An 18,214-nucleotide genomic window follows, 5' to 3' on the forward strand; every position below is an offset into this window, starting at 1 on the left:
CCTGCCTATTGGAGATTCCTAAGGGATGTCCCATAGATATCTCAGATTCAATATGTCCAAAACAGAACCGTATCTTCCCCAAGACCCATCCTTCTCCCAAACACCTCTATTTGTATAAAAAGTACCTCCATCTTTCTAGGCACCCACATTCCTAACCTAATCACTTTTGGCTCCTCACTCTCACTAACCACACGTCCGTTGGGTTGTTAAATCTTGCTTCCCTCCATAAAATCTGACCCCTCTCCACTCCCAGGCACCCACTAATATGTAACATTTATTTAGTGCCAAGTGCTTTACAATTTTTACATCATTTGATCCTCACAGCAACCCTGGGAGGTAAAAAACAACACCTATTATTATTATTGCTAACATTCACGTAGTGCATGGGCCAAGCACTGTGCTGAGCGCTTTACAATTATCATCTCACTTGATCCTTACAACAACCACGGGAGGTATGTGCTATTATCACCCCCATTTTACAGATGAAGAAACTGAGGCAGACAGCCGCCAAGTGGCTTGCTTGCCCAAGGTCACATGGCTAGTAAGTGGCCGAGGCTGGATTTGAACTCCCTCTTCCCCACCCCAGGCTCACTCTCTATCCACCGCGCCCCCTAGCTGCCATTACCCTATTTCAGCCTCCTTGCTGTTGCTCTCGAGGGACATTCCATCCCGTCTCACGCACAGGCTCTTCTGCTCTTCATCCCCACATCGTTACAAAGCACAGCTCAAATGCTACCTCCCACAAGAGGCCTTTCCTGGTCCTCCCAGCTGTTACATACCCTGTAATTTACTTTGTGGATATCTTCTGTAGGCTTATATGACTACATATTTCCCCGATAGAATAGAAATTCCTTGAGTCAGGGACTGTATGTATCATGTTTGTCTCTGTCTCCCCCGTACATCGCTGGGCACATAGTAGGCCCTTAATGAGTTCTTGTTAATGGATTTGACTGAGATACCATTTCCTACAGGAGATCTTATTATTCACTTGAAACCGCTCTCTTCAAAGTGACCAGAGGACTCGCCACTGCGCAATGATACAGTCTTTCTTCAATGCTCAGTCTTTCATTGTCTCTGGAGCATTTGAGACAGCCACATCACCTTACCCCACAGCCCACTGGTGGATTACCAGCGTTCTCCCTCACCGAATGAAGTTTTACTTTGTTTATATCCTCTATTTACTTATCCGTGTTCCTGTTGCCTCTTCCCCCTCCTGCACCCCCGCTCCAGTGGATGTAAGCTTCTTTCGGGCAGGGGCTATTTCCCTTCTGTGTTTTTAGTGCATTTAGCAGGCGCTTGCTGTTTACTGAATGAATGAATAGAACAAAGTAGTAAAGGAGAATTGCGTGCAATCCATTGTTTCCAGGCTCCAACTTATGCAATAACCTAACAATCTCCTAACCCTCCAAGTCCCCACTTTCCACGGCACCCCATTTGACTTCATCAGTGAACAACCTGGAAATGACCCCTGAACCCCGATGTGAAGGATGACAATAATAGCTTTTGCCTAAAGGTCTGCAAAAGCGCTTTAAGTGTTATGTCATTTGAGCCTCACAACAACCTCCTAAAGTAGGGGCTATTATTATCTTTATTTTACAGATGAGAGGTCTAGTGACTTGTCCAAGGTCACGCAGCTACGCGGAATTTGAACATTAGGTCTTCTTGACTCTAGGTCCGGCCTGCGACCCCTCGCTGTCCTGTTCACCTCATATCCCGCTCTCCTCCTACTCAGCCTCAGCCTCCGAAGCTTCGCAAAAGCCAGGGCTGCCTTCCTCCTCCTCCTCCTCTTGTTTGCACTGCACACAGCAGGCGCTTAATAAATGCGTGTTACGGTTTACCGCATTGTCGCATTCATTTCTGCAGCTGGAGAAATTGAGGCAAGGAAGAGGTGTGAGCGCCGGGGCACTGGGACAGCTTAAGAGAGGGAGATGTAGCCTGCGCAAGGACAGCGGAGGCTTGCGGGGAAGTAGCGGATACAATCCGTAGCGAAAGGGTTACTAGGTAACCACGCTAGGCTCCACCCCTTACGTGCCCCGATACCGACCCCCTCCCCCCCGCCGCGCGCACCACCTCTCTTCCGGGAGTGCCTCATTCGTCACTTCCTGGAGACGGCCCGAATCCGGAAGTGGCCGTGGCAAGGCGGGCTGAGGCCTGGGCCGGGGCCGCAACGCGGGGCTCGGACAGCGGGGCCGCCGCCATGAGCTGGTGAGTGAGACCCAGCGGATCCCGCCCCGGGCTTCCTTAGGCTCCCCTTCGTGCCTCACGTCGGACTCCGTCTCTGAATCCCCGAGACCCCCCTAGCCCCAGCTGGGATGCCCCGCCCCCCTTCCGGGGTCCCCCCCGACTGAGCTTCTCCTCCCCGCGGGCCGGCGGTGGGCTGGCCCAGTCCGGGAGCAAGGCCCTCTGGCGCTTCCGCGAAGTTTCCCGGAGAAGTGCAGGGAACGAACTTGGTTAAAGGAGCTGCCCCGTCCCCGGAGGCTGGATGGCCGCGAGCCAGGGACCTTGTAGAGGACTAAGACCCGTCCGATAAGACGACCCCAGAGGTCCATTTCGTTTGTCATCTTAGGACGCTTGAATGGTGCCCTTGGGGGGTGGGGCTGAGCCGGACCTCGTCACCTCTTGGGTCCCAAACCGCGCTCTGCCCCGACCTCTAAGAATAGTTTTAATAACCTTTTACAGAGTCCATCATGAGATGGACATAGAGAGCCAGAGGGGACCTCAGAAGCCACCCGATCCAACCCCGTCATTTTACGGAGGAGGAAGCCAATTAAGTGACTTGCCCCAAGGTCACAAAACTGCCATCCTACTGCAGAGCTAATGCTCTTTCTATTGTACCAACCTTTCTGGTGTATGGAGCCAGGCCGGTGAGGTACTGGGGTCTCTGTTGACCTCCTCATTTTTCTTTTAATTTTTTTGGGGGAGTGGGGAAGGCAGGGCAATTGGGGTTAAGTGACTTGCCCAAGGTCACACAGCTAGTAAATGTCAAGTGTCTGAGGCCGGATTTGAACTCAGGTCCTCCTGACTCCAGGGCCGGTGCTCTACTCACTGTACCACCTAGCTGCCCCAGATATCCCCATTTTTCAAATGAGGAAACTGAGGCCCCAAGGAAGTAACTTGTCCAAAAACCCTTTTTCATGTAACCACGCCTTCAAAATTCACCCTTCCTAAACAGATTAATCATTTAGTAAAGAGATTTAAAGAGAACCTCAGGTCCCTGGAGCTCGACAGCAGTGGTCTTAAATCTATTGCACTCTCATTCTAGTACTATCCAAATCTTTGTTTTTCTTCTCAAAGATATGGTAACCCATGTATGTGTATATATACACACATACATATATATATATGAGCACAGTGTCAGAGGTCTGAATAAGAACTGTCGAGGTCCCTATCCTGCAGTACTTCCAGCCCTCATTTGCTGCTTCACTTGACAATGTTTTATACATAGTAAACACTCATTAAATGTTTGATGATTTGATTGGCTTTGGGACTCCATTTGGGCAAAGCAATTTGTTCCTTGTATACTGGATTAGTTTTTGTTCTTGGAACGAGATTTTTGTTCTTGGAAGAGAAACCCTTTACCGCTCCTTACCTTCTTATATTTTACTGAGACTTTCAGGAACTTCCCTGCCTATTTGTCATCTTTGCTGAGCCTTGCCTTTGGCCAGGACCTTTGTGCCTAGAGTCTAAGACTAGGAGATTTGTTCATAAAGCTTTTCAGATAGGTCCATTAGCCATAGAGAGGTTTGAATGTACATTCTTTTAAGGGCTATTTGTAGATTATTCCTCTGCCTAGGCATTTGAGACTGGACTCTGCCTAGAAGTAGCTGATATGCCAGTAAACGTCAGGAACAGATTTGTAGTATGAAATCCAAACCACTTTTGATTCCCTTTCTCCTTGCTGTGTTAAGATTTATGTGCAGATATTGAACTGACAGTCCCCAGCAGATTAGGTAGAGCCCCAAGCAACAATCTAATAAGCCCCTCCAGGAATTGGTCCCTTTTTCTAATGCCCTTTAATGCTAGAGGCCAATTGCAGGTCTTTACCTAGAAAAGTTAATGGCCCAGCCCTGTTAGAACCAAATCTCTTCTGCCTGCCAGTCAGAGAGACAGTGATAGCATAGGGATATTCTTCCTCAGGGGAATCAGTTTCTTAAAGTGTAGCCTGGTCCTCTTCCTGCTGTGGCTAGATTCATCCCTACTTAGCACATCATGAGTTTCCTGATTTCTCAAGGTTAGAACCAGAAAGCCAGTTGCCTTGCAGTGCTCAGAGTATAATTTACAAATCAAACAACTCATCTTTACTTCTCAACCTGGGAGATGATTACTGAGTGAGTGGTTCTCTGGGGAGGTTCTCAAGGAAGTTGTTTTTATCTTTTCACTGAGAATATTCTATAAAAGTGAGGCTGTAGCCCAGGTTTCTGAGGTCTTTTAGGAGAAGAGGACAGTCTGTGAGTAAGTACTGCTGTAGGAACTGAAAAGAATGCTGTCGTAGGCCTGTACTACGACATTTTCGAGCCACCTCTTGTACTCTGCCTTATAAGACTGCTAAAGAGGGCAGCTTTGTCTCCCAAAGCTGAGATTTGTCTCTCTTCCCTTTAGACTTAGCCCACGTCATCTCTTGCGTGGACCTTGACCCTCTTCCCCTGAAAGGGGAACAGCTCTGGTGACCAGGCATACAATCACATTCAGTTCCTGGTTCAATGGCTGGCACAAGGAGCCAGGGTTTGGTCTATCTGATTCATGCATGGAACTGTTTTCCAGCTCCTGGAATCAATCTCTTCATTCACCAAAGCCTGGAATTCCAGGGGTGGGAAAAATGGCCAGAATGACGTACAACCACCATGGGAGGCATTAGCCCAGGGTCAAGTTCACCAAGCTCAGGGGATGTGCCAACTATTGGTGAGTGAGACATAGGGCATTCTGAGCATGGCTCCCTGAGGGAAGCCATTGTTCTGGGCCAGGCTGTGCTTTCAAAATGTCGTGGTGAAAAATGTCTAACATTAGTGCCCTTTGCACACTGAATTTTGCATAAAGATGTAATGGCCTTTGTTCCCAACTTCCTCTGAGCAGGCGGCCTGCCCGCCCCCCTGTTTGTTTAGTTGGTGTGTGCCCTTCTTCAAAGACCATCCATTTGTAATCAAGATGGTCCAGGAATCTGAGCATCTGGCTAAGAGGAAGACACTGGAGGCTCAAGTCTCCACTGCCTTATTCATCAGGTGGCCCCAAACCAGATTTTCCTTCTCTCTACTTTCTGTCTCTTGGGCAGAGTAAATACCTTTTTCCCTAAGGAGTGAGTCAAAATTGAGTAGAATTAAGTTTTGTTATTGAGTTTACAATTACACCCTTCTCTGGAACCTTAAAGATCACAGATAAGATTATGAGAAAGAAACTGTCAGATTTGTCCTGTATAAAGGTTTATGTATGCCCCAGAAAGTTTATTCAAAAGAAAGTATTAATGTAGTATGAGTGAAGCACTACCCTGGAAAATAGGAGGCATGAGCTCAAGCCCTGGTTTAGTTGCTAGTTGTGGGTCCTTGGCCAAGTCAGCCTGACTTTACACTCAGCTTCTTAAGAGCAGAAGCTGTTTTTTGCCTTTCTGCCAGCACTTACCACAGTACCTGGCACATAGTAAGCACTTAATAAATATTTATTGATTGAGTGACTCTGCCACATGTGCAGTTTGTGAGGGTAAACAAGACTATATCTGCTTGCTTTTAGTTTCTTAGAGGAATATAATTTCATTATATTAATCCTAATACTAGCAATTGCTAGCGGCTTTTTCAGATCTCTCTCTTTAAAATGACAGATTGATTCAAAAAAAGGGAGAAATTTAAATACCAAACTTTCATGTCTAAGAGCTAAGGCCCAGTCACCTTAGGAAGCTAGGTAGCCCAATGGATAGAGTGCTGGACTTGGAATTAGGAAGACCTGAGTTCAAATTCTGATTCAGATACATAGCTGTATGACCCTGGACAAGTCACTTAGTTGTCAGCCTCAGTTTTCTCATCTGTAAAATGAAGATAATAATAGAACCTTCCTCACAGGGTTGTTGTGAAAATCAAACAAAATAGTATATATAAAGCACTTAGCAAACCTTAAAGTGCTATGTAATCGCTAGCTATTATTAGCTCTTTTAATATGCTCTGCCGTAGGACTGGGAAAAGTTAAGAGTATAGGCATGAGCCCCTTGCCTTCAAGTTTAGGTTCAAAAGGAAGAGGCTGTACAGATGCCATTGTGAGACCTAACACCCAGCATTTACCAGATGGAACTGCTTGTTCCCCATCTTGTGATAAAGATTCAAATGGTACCTATATTATGAAGCTTTTCTTTGATTCTCCTCTCACTAAATGTGATCTCGCCCTTCTCTGAACTCCTCCTGTGGCATTTAGCCCATCTTTTGTGGCATTTATCACATTCTGCCTTTTACTATAGTGATCTGAATCAGACCAACTGTACTTCCTTTTGACAGAGCTGCCAGACAGGTAGATGAATAGAATGCTGTAGACTTAAATATACCTGGATTTTCAGCAAGGCATTTGGCAAGTTCTCCCTGATATCCTTGTAGACCAGGTGGAAAACTGTGGACTGGGTGATAGTTATGGTTAGGTGGATGCAGAACTGAGTGGGCTACTTCACCCAAAGAATAGTAGTTAATGGTTTGATGTCAGCCTGGAATGAGGGCTCTAGGAGGGTGACTCAGAGCTCTGGGCTTGTCCTTTATGTTCAATGTTTTTATCAATGGATGAAGACAGGATGAAGATAGAGATGACATGCTTAGCAAGTTTTAAGATGACACAAAAGTGGGAGGGATGGCTAATATGTTAGATGACAAATGTTAGATGACAGAATCAGGATCCAGAAAGATTGCAAGAAGGTCAAAAAATGAACCACAGAAATTTAGTAGGAATAAATATAAAGTTCCATGCTTGGGTTAAAAACTTGAGTGAATGAGTTCAAGGAAGGGGAGGGGCTAAAAAAGTTTGTGTGAGAAAGGGAGTTTTTTAGTTGGACTGCATGTTCAGTATGATGTGCCTGCCAACAAAGCTAATGTGGTCCTAGGCCAAGTTAACTAATGTATAGGATCCAGAACAAGGGAGGTTATCGTCCTGCCGTTTTCTTGGCTTCTGAGAACACATCTGAAGTATTGTGTTACGTTCTGAGTGCCGCATTTTAGGAAGAACATTAATGATCTGGGGAGCATCTAGAGAACAGTGACCAGGACATTGAAGAGACTCAGGACCATGCCATATATACAGTCCAGTTAAGGACACTGGGTATGTTTAACCTGGAGAAGACTTAGAGGGAACGTCTTTAGGTTTTTGGAAGGCTATGTTGTGGAGAGTGTTAGACTTGTTTTATTTGCCACCAGATTGTAGGACTAGTGTCAGTGGATGGGAGTTGCAGAGGTAGATTTCAGCTCATTGGGTGCTCCTTTCAGGAAGGAGTCATTTTTCTAGAGGAGAATGGAGGGCTACTTGCCAGGAATGTTATAGAGACAGTTCTTGCTCGGGTATGGATTACAGTAAGTGAATTCTGAGCTCCCTTCCAGATTTTATATTCTGCAATTCCATGCACTGATCCATGGTGATTTACCAGAGATGATATGGGCTAAATGACCTAAAGTCCTTTCATAAGGTTACCCTGAATCTATCATTCTAAAACCTACTGCCATGACATGGACCATCTGGTGTACAATAAATGTTAATAAATGATGACTACTGCTACTATTTGGAAAGTTAAAGGAGGGAAAGAGAACAGCTTTGTCCGTGTCCAGTAATTTTGCAACAGTCTCTCCGACCTTTGGGGTCTCCCCACCTATGGATCCCAATATAGTGTAGTCTGTTCTGCTTCATTTGTAACCAAAGGTGAAAGGACATTTTGTATATTATGGCCCTGGGGTGAATGGGGGGAACCAAAATATTTGAGTCCTACTGTTAATCAGTAATCAATAAACATTTATTTAAAGGCCTACTTTATGCCAGATGTGCTAAACGCTTTACAAATATAATCTGATTTTATCCTCACAACAACCCTGCAAGGACACTGCTATTATTATTCCCATTTTACAGTTGAGGAAACTGAGGCAGGCAGAGGTCAAGGGATTTACCCACGGTCACACAGCTGGTAAGTGTCTGAGACTGGATTCAAACCCAGGTCTTCCTGACTGTGAGCTCCTCGAGGGCAGAGACTATTTTTTGCTTTCTTTGTATCCCCAGCTGCTTAACACAGTGCTTGGCATATAGTAAGCCCTTAATAAGTGCTTATTGACTGATTCTAGGCCCAGCACTCTATCTGCTATGCCACCTAGCTGCCTCTCTCTGGGCCTCCATTCTTCATCTGTAAAATGAGAAGTTAAGACTAGATGGTTTCTGGGATCCCTTCCAGATCTAAATCTATCATCCTATAAGTAGGAGAGCTATAATTCAAACCCATGTCCCCTGCATCTAAATCCAGCACTTCCCATTGTACCGTGATGCTTTTCTAGCCAATTTGTCTCATCAACTAACTTCACAGGCTTGGAGTCAGGAAGACTCATCTTTCCAAGTTCAAATCTAGCGTCAGACATTTACTAGCTGTATGACCCTGGGCAAGTCATTTAACCCTGTTTGCTTCAGTTCTTCCTCTATAAAAATGAGCTGGAGAAGGAAATGGCAAATCACTCCAACATCTTTGCCAAGAAAACCCCAAATGGGTCACAAAGAATTGGACAGGACTGAAATGACTGAATAACAAGTATTTATGTAAGGAGAGAGGTGAAGGAAGGACATTCTGGCCAGGGACACTAGGAATACACAAGAAATATCAGGGAGGGTAAGGAATTACATTTAGAATTGTAAGGAACATTGGAGATCACCTGTTCTTATTTCCTCGCTTTACAGATAAGAAAACTGACAGACACAGTCCAGTGACTTCTGCCTTATACTGATTTCCTTCTGCTGTCCAGAGAAGTTGAGTGACTTACTACCTTACTCATATTTCTCTGCTCAAGCCAGATGGAAAGGCACTATGTTACAAAGGAAACAGCACTAAACTTGTTACCACTTGAGATGTGTGTTCAAATCCTGCCTCCCATATTAGCTATGTGACCATAACCAAGCCACTTAATCTCTCCAAGCCCCAGTTTGCTGATGGAGTAATAGCAGTACTTGCTTATCTCATAGGATTATTGTGAAGATCAAAAGAAATAATGTTGATAATGTATTTTTCATACCTTAAAGCATTATATAAATGTCAGCCCCGAGTCACACAGGTTGTAAGTGACAGAGCAAGGATATGAACCTAATTCCTCTGATTCCCAATTCAGTAGCCTTTCTACTCTACCACACAGCCTCTACAGTCCAGCTTGAGCAGAGAACAATTTGAATGGCGCAGTGGAAGATAACATTGGAAAGATACATTGGGGTCGGGTTATCAAGAGTCTCAAATGCCAAGATTCTTTAGGACTTCATCCCATAGGAGTTGGAAGGCCATTGAAGGTTTTTTAGGATGGGAGTGATGTGGTACAAACTGTGTATTGAAGCACATAAGAAGTTCATAATAAATGCTTTTCACTCATTCATGATCTGAGATGGATTGTGTACAATGTGTACGATGGATTACACTGAGTAAATAGAAATAGGCAGACCACTTAGGAGGCTAGTCTAGACCATAGACTCTCCTTTGACATGAACATATGGTGGCAGGGGGAATTGTTTTTATTTTTTTAAATATATAATGATGAAGAGAAGAAAGAACCAGGCAACCAAGAGGTTATGTCCCTGTTGTTTATGGAAACCTGTACTGTGGGTTTGGAAACTGGTCAAACACAGCCTTGGCAACACCATCCCTGATGACTGTCTTCCAGTTTCACTGAAGCAACATTCTTGGCCAGAATGTCTTGTTTATTGCAACTAAACAATCACCTTGAAGAGACCTGCAGCCTCCCATGGCCAGTGTAGACGTGACTCTTAGCGTTCTGAGCTGACTTCGGATCCCATAGTCAACCCTGGTTGAACCAAACATGATTTCCAGGATCAGGGATAAGGTAAAGGTGTTGTACCTGCAGCATGTACCACAAGCATGCTTCCAAAACTGGCTCTGCAGTAGAAGCCCATTCTCTGTTTCTACCTCTGCTGGCTACTCTGACCTCTACTTATGGCTACTGGGGATACCACCTAGTTGGGAGGAGTAAGAACAGATCATGGTACCAGGGTTCTTTCTGGAGTCCTTAGACCATAAAAGGAGTCAGGCCACCTAGATCTGATCTTTTACTCAACTATTGACAGGTGAACTATTTCATTTCTACTTCAGTTTCCCCTTCTATAGAGTAAATTTCTCTATAAAAGAGTTATTTCCCCCACACGTACTCTGTCTCAGAGTTGTGAGAATAAGTGTGATCATATCCGTAAAATCATAGGATCGTAGATTTAGAGCTGGAAGGAGCCTGAGAGGTCATTGACTGAAACCCCTTCACTTTGCTGATGAGGAAATTGAGGCCCAGAGAAGTTAGGTGACTCGCCCAGGGTTGCACAGCTGCTGAAAGTATTTGAACCTAGGCCACCCTGACCAAGACCAGGACTGTATCTACTACACCAGTGGTATCAAACTCAGATAGAAATGGGAGCCCCCTAAACCACACGTAAGGATCCTCGGGGGCCTCCTATTGACCTAATTTATAGTGTAAAATTATCTATGTTTTCTTGTATTTTTATTTGTTAATTATTTCCCAATTACATTTTAATCTGGTTCAGTTGCACTTGGGAGTTTTGCAGCCTGTATGTTTCACACTTCCGCACTACCCCATAATACCGATGGCTTTCTCAGAACAACCACAACAAAACACAAATTGTCGTTTTTTCAGTTGCTCTGCCTTCTTCATCTTCCTTGATTTTATTCTCTTCTTGACTTTCTCACTTGATAATTCCAGCCTCAGAAATTTTGTCATTGGCTATTTTCTTTCTCAATAGTATCTCTTTTGACAAAGCCTTGTATGTACTCCTATAGCTTCAGTGCCCAACTCTATGAAGATGACTCAGAAAGCTCTAGCTTTACCTCTGACCTTTCCCCTGAGTTCCAGTCCCTTGTTTCCAACTTCCTGTTGAATATCCTTAGCTGAATGTTACCCCATACTCAACCTGTCCAAAACTGAATTCATCATTGTTCATCTACCCTGCATGCCAAATCTGCCCTTTCTTCCAGCTTCCCTGTTTCATTCAGCATGTTGCTATCACCACTATCCTCCCAATTACCCAGACTCAAAACTTCCGAGTCCTCTTTGAGTGCTCCCTCACTCCTAACATAGTCAGTTGCCAAGTCTTGTTTCTCTCTGCCATCTCTCTCCAGTACTTCCCACTGTCACCATTTTAGTTCAGGCCCTCATTACCCCCTTGCTTTAGTCTTATTTTAGTAGCTACCCTGTTGACTACTAAATATAATACAGCCTTCATAGCCTGTCATTCGGGATCCTTCATAGTCTGATGCCAGCCTACCTTTCCATCTTTATTTCACACTATTCCATGTCACATACTCTACGTGACCAAACTGGACTTCTTAGAGTGACCTATCACCTCTAGGCATTTGTTCTCATTATCCCACGATCTGACTTATGATCCTTCTCCTCTTCAAGGACTAGCTCAGGTGCCTCCTTTCCTCAAAATCTTCTGTGAGCCTTCTTCAGATAGAGTTACGTTTTTTCCTTATGTGTGTATGTGCTTTTTCTCACCTACTAAACTGTGCTCTATTAGGGCAGGTACCATCTTTCTCATCTTTGTATCTTTCCTCTCCCCTGTGTGTAGTACAGTGCCTTGTTATAACATGGATTAAAATAACCTGACTACCTAGGAAGCAGTTTCCATTCTGTTTCAAACCAACTGTTAGCTTGGTCCAGGTAATAGTGAATTCTGGGACAAGTGTTTATCTGTGAAACAAGACAATCTGCACCATGCCAGACCCATATTAAGAACTTGTTGACCTGTTGACAGTCCTGTGTGTCTTGGACCTAATTCACCTTTGGCACTACAGAAAGAGCTTCAGACTGGGAGTCTGGGAGCCCAGGTCTTCCACTGAGTAGCTGAACAAGTCATTTAAGCCTCCTCAAAGATGGAGAAAGGGAGGGACAAGTTGGAGTAGATCAAGGGCTCTTAACCTAGAGCCTTTTTTTTTTATAACTATTTCAATGTAAGTTGATTTCCTTTGTCATGCTATCTGTTTGACTTTATGCATTTAAAAACATTACTCTGAGAAGGGGCTAGTGAATTTCACCAGATTAAGAACCCCTGCATTAGAGATTCCTAAGGCCTCTTCCAGCTCTAGGCTCCATGATGTAGTAAAGAGAGTTGTGTGATCTTGAGAGCATCTACTTCCTCATTATGAAATGGAACTAATATCTGTAGTGCTGATTTGATGACTTGATTGGATTGTTGTGAGAATTAAATTAGGTAATATTCATAAAGTGCTTTGCAGTCCTGAAAGTGATGCATACATGTCAACCATGATCATGGAGATGTTGATTCTGGCGATGATTTCTCGTCCGGTCAGCTTAGAAAAGGAAGGCTCAGAGCTGAACAGAATCAAATAACCCGTATGCCAAGTTACAGAGAGACCGGTCACAAAAGACTGGAGCCTGATTTTTAAACATGTACACATTCTACCTCCAGTTGGTGAATACTGCCAATGTTCCCTTTTGCAATGGGCGTACATCAGGCTACTGGTTGTTTGGAGGAAGGGAGCTGAGCTATTGTTGCTGGGGACATTGACACAGATCATGATACTGTCCAATTCCAGTCAATACTTTTTAACTTAGGGGTGACTGGACTTGTTCCTTTGGCAGTCTGGCCAGCAAGTGCTTTCAGACAGGGAAGCTGGAACCCAATAGATAGCTGTTACCCTGGTTCTAGGTGTCTCCTCTTTTAAGTAACCCTAAGGCTACCAGAGAAGTTGTTTGTTTGTTTTTTTTCCTATCTGTATGCCAATGGGAAGATATCGCTGGTAAAGTAAGTTACAAACCAGAGATAGATAGTAAACCTAAAGATAAGAGTGATCTTGAGGTTTGTTTAGTTTTGTTTCGGGAGAAGCAGGAAAGGGCATTGATGGGGATGGGTAGAAGAAGGGGTAGAAATCATGTCCAGACAGCAGAAACCTAATCCTCCGATCTACTTCTTACCCACTTTCCTGCTCCTGGCAAGACAGTGATTGAGCCCAGATCACTCCTCCGGAATAACCAGTCTTCAGCCATGATAGACTGCCTCGTGCTCTTTGCTCAGCTTTAGCCCCCTAATTCATCAGTGGTCAAATTGGATCGCTTGTCCAGCCAAGGACAGCAAAAGTTCATGGGATGAGATAAACTGAATCATCTACTTCTTTATGAAAAATAATTCTAAGGCATTCCCCACCCCCAGACCAAACTCAGGGACACTTCATGCTCAGTGGCCAACAAAAGCCAATAGAAAACAGGAGAAGATGGTTAGGATTTAACTAACTTACTAATACCCTTGATGAAGAGAAAGGAGAATTTTCCAAAGAAAATAGGTGTCAAGAAATCAGCTCAAGATCGGGGAACTCTATATTGTCTGAGCATCTTTTTTGTCCTTGCCTGTGCAGTAGAGAAGAAAGGAGGGGACAAGCAAAAAGATTGAGAAACCCCGCAAGTTGAAAATGCAGAAGAGCTGTTTTTGTAAATAGACATTACACAAGAGCAGTTTTTTTGGAAAGGTTTTACTGAGACAGACAAAATTAGCCAACTGGCATCATGCTGCTAATAAAGATATTTACTGTTTGAAAAAGTATATTTGTAGCTTTGGGGAACATCCTGTTGACTTTTCTTTGTTTTGAAAGAAAATAGAATCTCTTTTTTCCTTTTCCCTCTTTGCACACATAGAAGTTGGGTTTTTTGGTTTTGTTTTAGGTAAGGGGGTGGGGGTGTAAGGAATGAAAAATGTTTTCCCCGTTGGGTAGCTGTTCCTGCCCTCTGGAACCCATATTTATGAACTGAAGGGCAAGGCAAGGTGGAGAATTTCACTCCAGACTCATCTGTGAGCTCTTGGTTTCTCTTAGTCCAGTGAAGTTCTCTAGGTAATAGCAAGCTGTGTCCTCTTCCCGAGCCCGTTTCCTCTTCTGTAATACGAAGAGGAAAATCTAGGTAGAATGTAAACTTCTTAAAGGTGGGACTTATAAAAAAATTCCCAGTGCTTATCCATGTTGGGAAAGTAATAAATGTTTGTTCAATTAAATGTAATTAAATCCATGTGCCTTTTCTGCTTTCCTTGAATGCCATGAAGATGAATAATGTCCCCTGGAATTACTGTGAGCTCCTCCATTCACTGGAACAAGTGTTTCTTCAAGCCCTGCCATGGGCATATAAGTTCTAGCTGTGTCAAGCTTGGTCATTCTTTGCCAGAATCCTCGGATAGTATCACCCCAGCCACACTTTTTCCAGAGCAGCTGTTTTTCATCAGGAAGACTCTGCATTCCCACAAGGGAGCAGAGTCAAAACTTCACTTCAAACATCATGGAAACCACAGAGATAGATTGAGAAAATTATAGAAGGTTATGTTGAATCTATAGTTGTTCTCTCCTCTTTCCGTCTTTTGACATACCACCACTACTACTAGTTGGGTCTTTTTTTTCTACAGCAAGGCATATATTCCCATTTTCAAGCCAGTCCTTTAACAGAGTGTGAGTATATCTTCTATTTGGTAGTTTCCGGATGAACCAGGAATGTTCCCCTTATTTATTTTATCTCTTGCATCTTTTTATGTGTTTTCCCTTGTCCTACTCTGATGATTTCGCCAGCTCTCATTTTTCATATTGAAAGCTAGCACCCTTCCCAGAGTAGCAGCTGAGTGCTTGGTCTTCAGATCCCAAGAGAGCCATCCTTTCTGAGTATGTGTTGCTTCTGCTTCTCTTTTGTTTGAATAAAGACTCCAAATACAATGATGTTACATCATTCTGACCTTAGCTGGGGGCAGCAGTTCTTCACTAGCACAGAATTACTTATGGAACCACATAAGTAGTTCCTGTGGAGAATCTCATTCACTTAACATATTTTTGGAATGGCTACTCAGCATGTACCCAGCACTGTATGAGACTCTGGAAAATAAAAAGAGGCATAATACCTGATTCCTGCCCTTGAGGTACTTACAGTCTCATAGTTAAGGAGATGAGATGTGTATACATCAAAAACCAAGCAAGTCATGTGATAAATGCCAGGCGAGTAGTGTAAGCAGTTCTTAGGAGTAAAAGGAGGGAGGGAATCACTGAGGTTGGTATGATAAGAGAGTTGTGACTTGAGAGAGATTTTGCAGCATGGATTTTGGGCAAACAGAAAAGAGAGGGGAAGGCATTCTGAGGGAGCAGGGGGTTCCTGTGAGTAACTGGGTCAGCATGAGTAGAACTGAAACTTTTCCCTGAAGAACAGTGAGAAACAGGCTAGGAACCAGAATCAAAGAATATCAGAGCTGGACAAGACCATAGAGGTAATTGAATGCTACCCACCAGATGTGCCCAAAGTCATAGTGAGGCAGTAGCAAGCCAGGTCTCAATCCCAGGTCTCCTGACTAGTAAGCCAGGCCGCTCCTCTGTCTTAAATCTAACCCCTGCCAGGCCTCTCTGCTATAGCCAGAGACGATACTTAAGATTAGGAGCCATACCCAGACTATTGAAACTTTGAATGGCAAGGAGCATGGAGTGGACCTTATCGTGCATGCAGCGGGGGGCCATATTCTGGGCAGGGGACAGGTAGTTTTTTAGGATGTTTAATATGGTAGCACTGGAGCAAGATCCATAGAAATACGAAAACAATATCAGGGAGACCAATCAGGCTATTGCAGTCAATGCAGGTATGACATAAAGCCCTGAAGTTCAGTGATGAGGAAGAAGAGGTGGATATTTTGTTATGAATATGACTTTTCCTTTACACATAGACATCACACCCTGCAACATCCCTGCTACCAAAAAATCACTTACCTTGGGTTGATAATTGCTTTCAGCAATGCCTTCTACCCATGGTAACCTTAACTCCCCTCCAAATCTTTGTTAAGCATTTAACTAGGTGACTTTTCCTCTCCTGTCTTTAAATATAGTGACAAATACATTTTAAGTCAGAATCCAAATCATTAAAGCTTCCCAGTCTAAGAGACTTGGATTCTAGTCATTTTGCCACTGTGTGCCTTAAGACAAATCACTTAGCCTCTCTAGGACTGTTTTCTGATTTCTGAAATAAAGCAGTTAGACTGGATGATCCTCAAATGACCTTCTAAACTATAAAACTTTTATAATTATAATCCATGTATCGATGATAGAGATAATAAAGAATAGGACCCAGATTCCTAATTTACCAGTCTCTTGTCAGGAGCACTACATCTCTTAAGTACAAATCCATTTGAAAAATACATTGAAATTTGATGGCTCAGCTTTGCTTCTTGTCTCACTCTTATGCTGGCTTCTCAGATTAAAATTATATAGAGTCTACACAAAACTTTCTAGTTCAGTTTCCACCCCAACCCCTCATTTTGTTTTAAACAGATGAGGAAACTAGATTTCAAAGAGTTGAAGAGAAGTGCCAAGGGTCACACAGTTATCAGTCTTCTCATTGCTAGCATGGCGTTCCTTCCCCACCATGGGTCTCAAGGAAAACAGTGACTGATCTCATAATGATGCCACTCTGAGTACCTTATTTGCACAGTCACAGAGGGAGCCTTAAAGATAGGTTTAAAGGTAGTTACCAGCTATCTAAAACCAATGTGTGGACTTTAATCCTCACCCTTTAGGAAGAATAGTTGGGAATTAGGGAAGAGTCTCAAGGGATTTTCTCACCTAGCTATTATCCCTCATAGCCAGTCTGAGAAAGGGAAGCAAGTTCTAATTCTCTTTCCTTTATCCCTCAGCCTGTACAGTTGAGGATTATTTGTTTATAGAAGCCACGTGAATTTTGGCTCCTGCCAGGGCCAGCCAGTCCCCAAAGGGTTAACCCTCCCAAATTACTGGGCTGGGTTAACAATAAACAGGATGTCCTCCAGAAATTAAATTTAACCACTGTGACTCAGGCTGGCCCAACCTCTCCACCGGATCGACGTCTGGGGTTATTATCGGTAGTTAATTACACTGTTGGGTTTAGAAGCAATGTTGGTCAGTTTGGACCAAATAGAACTAGGTACAGAGGAAAAGGAGTATGAGGGGGGTAGTAGGAGCAGTGAGTGAACAGATAAGTTGCAACATTTGAAATAAGAAGTTTTCATTAGAGGAAGTATGTATACTCAGTGAAGCAGAGTGGAACTGAATGGTAAGAAGTCATTAGTTCATTCTCATGCCTTCAGGGCTCTCTTGAATTTGCTCATCTATTAGGGCTGATCCCAGTGACTCCCTACCCTATCTGATGTTAAGACATATCTACAGTTTCAGCAATTCTACCAGGAAGTGTCTTTTGCCTCCTCTGTCTGAGCCTGGGTTCCAGCTTTTGCACTAATTCTCTTGTACATCTAGTGTGATATGTGTGTGTGTAGAATATACAAATAATGTGTATGTAGAATATGTATACATGAATGATAATAATAATGTCTTCCATTATATAACACTTTATATTTATATACATTATATAAGCACTTTCACATCCTATCTGATTTGCTCCTCCCATCATCTCTGTGAGATAAGCAAGGTAGGTATTAGAGTCCTCATCTTACAAGTGAGAAATCTGAGGCCTTGGAAGGGTTAAAGTGACTCATGATTTGGTGCTCTTGTCCACTGACTATACCATGCCACTTCTCAGTAGGAATATCCCCTGTTTTCAGGTAGAGAACCTGAGGTACAGAACTTCATAGTAGGTCCAAAGCAGTTTCCTAGGCCGTCCTTCCTCTCCTGCAGCCCCATTCTCTCATTGGTGAGTTCCTCGAAGGACCTCCATTTGGAGGAAGGACACAGGACCAGCCATCCTTCACTCTTCTCCCAGTTCTGCTTGTGACTTTCCAGAATTCACCACCAGGCCCCCAAGTTTAATACTTACCTGTACCCTCTTCCCCCCTCTTCAGCTACCTTTTATGTGTCATGTGTTGTCTTCTCCCATTAGTGTGTAAGCTTCTTGAGGACAGTGATTTTCTTTTTGCTTTTATTTGTGTCTATAGTGCTTGGCACATAGTAAGCACTTTAAAGAATGCTTGTTGACTTGACTTAAAGACAGATTTGAGATTGAATCTCAGATTCTATTTTCAGCTTCATTTGGATCTTATCAGTTTCTACTGGGAA

At 43.5% G+C, this 18,214-nt stretch overlaps 1 protein-coding gene across 2 annotated transcripts in view; it reads left to right on the top strand.

Moving 5' to 3' along the window:
• Positions 1-2,085: 2,085 nt before the first annotated feature.
• BIN3 (bridging integrator 3) overlaps positions 2,086-18,214 on the top strand; it is a 43,667-nt gene continuing 27,538 nt past the window's right edge. The window contains exon 1 of one of the 2 annotated variants that reach the window (XM_036751857.1): positions 2,086-2,205. In XM_036751857.1, the coding sequence (XP_036607752.1) occupies positions 2,198-2,205 (8 nt within the window). In that variant the 5' untranslated portion in view covers positions 2,086-2,197. The remainder of the gene's footprint in view (positions 2,206-18,214) is intronic. The other variant, XM_036751858.1, reaches the window with a different exon arrangement.

Source organism: Trichosurus vulpecula, chromosome 3, assembly GCF_011100635.1.
Source record: "Trichosurus vulpecula isolate mTriVul1 chromosome 3, mTriVul1.pri, whole genome shotgun sequence".
NCBI lineage: Eukaryota > Metazoa > Chordata > Mammalia > Diprotodontia > Phalangeridae > Trichosurus > Trichosurus vulpecula.